General features: G+C 44.8%; 1 protein-coding gene across 1 annotated transcript; it reads right to left on the reverse strand.

Annotated features, from left to right (window-relative positions):
• Positions 1–2111: 2111 nt before the first annotated feature.
• LOC119353865 (protein NRT1/ PTR FAMILY 8.3-like) lies at positions 2112–5557 on the reverse strand. The gene is made up of 5 exons (XM_037620563.1): positions 5290–5557; positions 4687–4795; positions 4157–4374; positions 3456–4006; positions 2112–3085 (listed from the first exon to the last, which is right to left on the reverse strand). Exons 1-5 carry the CDS (start codon positions 5326–5328, stop codon positions 2278–2280), a joined length of 1725 nt encoding a protein of 574 aa, XP_037476460.1. The 5' UTR covers positions 5329–5557; the 3' UTR covers positions 2112–2277.
• Positions 5558–6831: the final 1274 nt, after the last annotated feature.

Here is a 6831-nt window from a genome sequence, read left to right on the forward strand (position 1 = left end):
CTTTCACAGATTGAATGTAAGGGTTCAGTGGATTTTTGGGAATTTTTTCAATTTTCTCTGGAAACTTTTTTTTGGCCAAAATTTGAACCAAAATGGCTCTGAATTTGAATTTTTGCACTAATTATTTTTCTACTTGGCAAAACTTGTTGAGACTTTCCCAGGTTGAATATAATGGTTGTGTGGATTTTTGAGAATTTTTTCTTGGCTTTTTTTTGGCCAAAATTTGACCCAAAAATAGCTCTGAATTTGAATTTTCACTCATTTTTTTCTACTTGGCAGAACATGTTAAAATTTTCGCAAGTTGAATATAAGGGTTGACATGATTTTTTATAACTTTTTCATTTTTTCTGGAAACTTTTTTTTGGCAAAAAGTTGACCCAAAATGGCTATGAATTTGAATTTTTCCTCTAATTTTTTGTGGATGACTTGACGCTGACTAGACTATTGACTGGTCAAAACCAGTCAAAAACCACTCCAAGGTTGTTTTTTGTCCGGTTTTGAAAGTTGAGGGTCGTAAATTAGACGGTTTTATAGTTCAGGGTTGTGTTTTAGACTAGACTTATTTATGTTTGACTAACTTTATAGAAAAGTAAACATCCACGACACTTAACGGATATACTATGAAAATATATTTGTTGATAGGTTTAATGATATTGAACTAGAATTGTAGATTGATTTTCTTTATGAACTTGGTCAAACTTAAATATGTTTGACGTAAGACAATATTAAGTGGCTTCGTATACACGAAAAGAGTACGCTGCTAATTGCAGCCAGCTAATCAATCCATCTGCTGGTCTAATTGGTAACTTCATATCAAATGTAAAATATAAGGGCGGCGCTACGCGTCCGCCGGCGGAAATTAAAAAAGATCCGCCACCTCGCTGACTATTGGATGGACACATTAATGATCGTCCGATCTACAAACATAAGCAGCCACCCTTTATAATAAGAGTGGTGTTTCTGTAACAGACTGCTTGTTGCAATCACCCGAGAGTGTATTTTTTTTATTTTTTTGCAACAAAGATCTTATTGCGGGAATTTTTTACAACACAGATCTTGTTGCGGAAATTTTAAAGATCGTCCGTGCTTGTATTTTTTTATTTTCTGCAACAGACATCTTGCTTCAGATTTTTTTCGCAACAAAGGTCTTGTTGCAGAATTTTAAAGATCACGCGACACGAGCATGTACTTTTTAATTTTTTGTAACAGAGGTCTTGTCGCAATTTCTTTTTGCAACAAAGGTCCGATCTAGGTTGTCTTTGCAAAAAGGGTATTGTTTCGGAAACAACGGTGACTATTGTAGCAAGGGCTTTATTTCAGAAACACATAGATGACTATTGTAACAAGAGCTTTGTTTCATAAACATTGGTGACGTTGCAAAAGCATCTCTGCGTATGGGTCCCTTCTTTGCAACAAGAGCTTTATTTTATAAACAACTATTGCAACAATGGCTTTGTTTCACAAAGATGCCGTGCAGGGCCGGGACAGATCAGCAGGGAGGGTTCCCCTGACACCGACATCATCGACAGATAGGCCACGCGCCACTGAAACGATGACTGGGCTGCACGGATCTCAGGCACTTTCGCCGACATCGGGTGGTGGCTTGGCGATCCCGATCTAGATGTAGGGCACGGAGATGCGAGCGGCAGGGCGGCCGGCTGCCAAGCCGATGACAAGTGAGACGATGAAAGAAAATATGAGGGATGAAATTGGGACGGCGAAGGTCTGCCTCGCCGGCGAACGACGACTGTTGGAGGGGCCGACAGCGAGCACAGGCGAGCACCCGCGTACCTGGCCATGTAGTCCTTCTGCAGCAAGTGCTAAGTTGCAGAAGTGCTTCTGGAACATGGGTGGAGTTGCAAGAACGTGAAGTAGATGAGGGTGGCTCCTGGCCATCCGATCAAAACTGATCGAACGCCCACGGAGACGGTTGACACACACCGAAAGATCAGCCGGATGAGTACAAACGTTTCCCAAAATATGAATATAAACTAAAGCAAATGTTGCATACAAACATTTGTAAACTGTACGTGTATTGTATCCTGAACATGAACAGGAGAACAGCCATTAGAAATGCTAGGAGGTGTGTAAGATCGACACTCTTCGCAGCATTCAGAACTTCACAAAATCATCTTTCTGAAGGTGCCATCACGGTATTATCAACACAACACATCATTCTCAGATACCCTAAGCCGATTTCTGGATACAGAAAATGTTTTTCTAGTTCTGTGGCCTATATATACACTTTCAATTGGTGTGGTGTGGTTACAATGGATTTTAGCCATCAATAACAATTTTCTTTAATCTGTATTTACTAGCAAAATAGACATAGACAATAAAATTCACAAATGAGATGGCTGTAAGGCACCAGTAGAAGTAGTCAAGGTGCCCTTCGTTCAGGTCATCAGGTATCCATCCAGGGCTCTGCCATTCCCTAGTCAGCCTCGCAATAAGGGTGATGATAGCTGAGCTCAAGTAGTTGCCGAGAGCAGTGGTGAGCAACGCAAACGCCGTCAACATGCTCTTCATGGAGTCAGGTGCCTGGCCATGGAAGAACTCCAGCTGAGCAATGATGACGAAGCATTCTGCCCCAGCGATGACGAAGTACTGCGGCAGCTGCCACATGATGCTTAATGGATTGCCATGCTGGACGCTCTCTAGCCTCTTTGCTTCTAAAAGAGCAGCCATTGCCATGGCAAAGATCATTAGGAAACGGCCAATCCCGATCCTCTGCAACTGTGTTAGCTCCGCTCCACTTGTGAAGAATGTCCTGGTCGCTGGTACAATGACTTTGTTCATAAGAAGAACCCAAAGTGTCACACATATCACTTCAAAGGAATACAAGGAAGCTGGTGGAATGGACAGCGAGCCAATCTTGGTGTTCATCACGGTTCCCTGCTGAATGAAGGTAGTGTGCATTTGTGAGATTGCAGAAGCAAAGAATACTCCAGTCGCCCAAATTGGAAGCAGTCGGATTAGTATTTTCAATTCCTCGACTTGAGTTACAGTACAGATCCTCCAAGAACTTTGGCAACTGCTGTTGTCAAAGGGAAGATCAGAAATAACGGCTGCCTTATCCAAGAACCTGAGAAAAAAGATAGGATTAGTGATATGATATGTGAACATTCGTTGCCGACTTCATACAAAACCATAGGATAGTAACGCAATGACAGTAAAAGTATGTTGCTTTGTGATAAAATAACTGCATTTTTTTAGTGTCTCGGGAGTACCTTTCTCTCCAACTTCCCTTCATAAGCTTAATGAGGTACATATTATGTTGATCCATAATCAATGATTTTTTATGCTGACTTCTCTTTAAGAAATTATTAGATAATTAACAGCTTACTTAGCACGGACATGATTACTTCAATTGGAGCTACAAAATGTAAATAAAGGTAACGTACCATATGTGCAAATTTCACTGAATAAGTAACAAAAAACAGGCAGTGCAGTACCTGAAATCATCAGTATGAGCTAATCTCGGTCCTCTCTTGTGTGTGTTCTTGCTCCTGGCCTCATAAAGAAGAGAGCTATCGGCAGGGATTTCTAAGCTCATGTTCTTAAAAGTAGCAAAAGTAACCTGGAAAATACTCTTCATTGGGGAACCACTAGGCTCACGCCGCCGGAATATTGGTGTTCCGGCCACAAAGCCTACCAAAGCCAGAGCTATGCATGTGGTAGCAATACCATATCCTATAGCCCAGCTCACATTTTCCTGAACCCAGACTACAATGGTGCCAGAAGTAATCACACCAAAGATGACACAGATATAAAACAAACTGAAGAAATTCCTCCTCTTTGGCGTATCTAGACTGTTCTCATTGTTGAATTGGTCTGCCCCAAGTGGAAGCAATGCGGACCTTACTCCTCCACAACCAACAGCAGATAGATACAAACCCGAGAAGAAAATTAGATTCTCAGTTCCTTTTGATGACGAGCATGAGCCTAAGTTGCATAAGGCTGGAGCAGAAGGTATAAATGATCCAACTGTAATGAGTACCATGCCCTGCAATACGCAACAGTATTTCATCATAATCTTTCCCTCAGTAGTATTCATCAACAGAATGGTTAGATTAGTAAAAATATTTCACAAACATAAGAAAGAGGATTGAAATATGAATAAGGTCTATGGGCTTAGCAGGAAGACTGATCTTACAAGTAGGTACATAACAAGGGAGATCAAGACAGTCTTGTAATTTCCCCAGTAAGCATCCGCTATGCCTGCTCCAAGTATAGGCACAAAGAAGCTAGTCCCATACCAAAGAGAAACAATTGAAGCACTTGAGGCAATGCCACCATGGAGAACTGAGCGGATATACACAACTAGGTTTGTGGCGATGCCATTGAAAGCCATACTCTCCAAGCATTCAAGTCCTGCAGGTTTTAGTCAATCAGTATCCTTCTAATGCATGAGAACCAGCAGAAACAAAGAGAATATCACCCAGGAAGATAACTGTGAAATAGAAGAATACTATGAACATGCCTTGGATGCCAAGAATAGCTATCCTAGCAGAATCAGGAATAGAGCAACTAACCATGCGATCTGAGGTCATGTCATGCTAAAGAATGTTAAAAAGGATGCTCCATATATACGACTATATGATTTGGTTGTCAGCTCTTCCATGGTCTTCAAGGAAGAAGATTGTGACTTTAAAGAAGCAAAAATATGCTTAATACAAGGCTCACCAAGAATGATTGCAGGTGGTCTCCAGTCAGAACCTCTAGGTTTAAGTTCTGGGTGTTGAGATACTTCCAGTAGAGACTGTGATTCTTCACCATGGCATGTTGCACCATCCTGATAGAAGGCCATGTCTCAACATAAGCATTGTTTGTGAGGAGTAAATCAAAGACAGCCTAGTACATAATTTTCCTAAGCCCAACAGTCTAACTCTATGTTCCTTGATGAATCCATTACTGGGAGAAATAAACGCTTAACATTGCATCAATCTTCTCAGGTTCTGAAATTTGTATCAACTACCCTTCGTCTATCAATGATATTCATGTCAAGGGGTGCAACTAACCTAACCCAAGTTGTGCAAAACAAATAGCATCCCGAAATAGACTCCATATGCGCACTCCCTGATTATGATGTTAGCATCAGAAATACAATGTTCCCCAGCGCGCAACAGCAATCAGTCTTAGGAAGTTACGATATACAGTAATATATACAATCAAATCCACCAACAATTTCTGCTCCACATTTCGCCCCAGGGAACCCCAGCAAGCAAATTCACCGACAAAAAAATTAAAATGGAAAGGCTCGGGGTCGGATCTGCTAGTTAGATGTACCTTGACGAGAATGCTCGCGCGCAGGCCTCCGTCCTCCATGGCCTTCCCTCCGCGGGTCTGCTTTGGTCCCTCTCACCGAAAATATCCTCTCCCTGTCCGATGGGAGTCTCTATTAAGTACGGTGGTACCGGAGTCTGGCGGTTGGTGAGGAGAGGACGGCGACCCGGCTGGGAGCTCCAGGCCGCGCTGACCAGGCAGGCGGGCGACGCGCGCGGAGAAACCACGCGACGAAGACGTGCTCCGGCTTCTGATCCATTCCACCAACCATGATTTGGCGGCTGGTTTTGACCCTGGTAACTATGGCGGAGACATAGACGAAAGGTTCAGTCATTGGATATTCGATTGTTATTTTTCTTTCTGCGACGACCAAGGATCGGTTGTTGTCCATTTTTCTTTTCTTTTGAGAAACCTCTGATTAGAGCATCTGCAGCGGACCCTGTAAAAAGCTGACCCGTATACGGCGTTTACAGTTTAACGTGGAACTGTTTTACGGGTCGGAATCATACGCGGCAGAGTAGATCCGTATATAAAACTGTATAACTTAAAAAAATCGCGGGAAAAATTACAACCACACTAATTCATCACATACTACATGATCATATATACTACATTGTACCACTAGTACTAGGGGGTGGGGGATCTCGCGACGGCGAGGCCAAGGTCGATGTACAAAAATGAACGAGCTCGCGGGCCGAGGACGATGCGGTGGAGGTTCTTAGTCCGCCTCGTCAGAGCTGACAAGATCGATGAACTTCTGCCTTTGCTTCTCGCGGATGCGCCGCCACTTGTCGTCTTTGTCCTTCGCAGCAAGGTTGGTCGCGACCGCCTACTTGAGGATGAGGTCTTCGAGCTCCTCGTCGTGGTGCCGGCACTTCACCTCCTCGCGCAAGCTTCATTCGGCAATGGCAGCCGTGACCGCGTCGACATCGGCCACAAAATCTTCGGGCCCGACGACGCCTCGGCGCTCGATCTCCTTCGGCTCCTGCTTGACGGCGACGAGCTCGATCTCTCTTCATGGGGAGAAAGCGTCGCGCCGGAACGACCCCTCGCGGCGGAGGAAGAGCCCACGGTCGAGGAGGGCGACCGGAGGAGCTCATGCCGGCGGTCGTACTCCTCCGTCTCGCGATGGAGGAGTGACGCCAGCGGCTCGAGGCCTTGGTTGGTCCACTTCTTGGCCGCACGCTTCCTCGCGCCGTCCGCGCAGACACATCGCTCGCGCTTGGGTTCGCCGCCCCCACCGAAGCTACGGCCGGAGCTCCACATACGGCCCCACATGGTGGCTGGAGGCGGAAACGGGCTCACCAGTGGCGAGAAATGCGAGGAAGGGAGTGGGGAATTGCGGTGAAACGCGGCGGCGGGGGATAGGGTTTCAACCCGTATCTGCCCCGCAAACCTGTAGAGATACTGCTTCGGAGGGGGGGCGGTTTACAGGCCGCGGTAAAAAATTTTTACGGACCGGACAAATATACAGGCTCTGTTCTGACCAGAAAATTGGGCCAATTTCATATACTCGCCGAAATTTTGCGGGTTCGCGAGATATTT

The sequence above is a fragment of the Triticum dicoccoides genome, chromosome 2A, assembly GCF_002162155.2.
Source record: "Triticum dicoccoides isolate Atlit2015 ecotype Zavitan chromosome 2A, WEW_v2.0, whole genome shotgun sequence".
Classification (NCBI taxonomy): Eukaryota; Viridiplantae; Streptophyta; class Magnoliopsida; order Poales; family Poaceae; genus Triticum; species Triticum dicoccoides.

Bases quoted from the DNA above. Each gene is read 5' to 3' on its own strand.
- LOC119353865 (XM_037620563.1), bottom strand. From the start codon at position 5,328: ATGGAGGACGGAGGCCTGCGCGCGAGCATTCTCGTCAAG. The intron at 4,796-5,289 runs GTACATCTAACT...GCCTTCTATCAG, and splicing joins GCGCGAGCATTCTCGTCAAG to GATGGTGCAACATGCCATGG. The intron at 3,086-3,455 runs GTACTGCACTGC...CTTTTTTCTCAG, and splicing joins GCTCATACTGATGATTTCAG to GTTCTTGGATAAGGCAGCCG.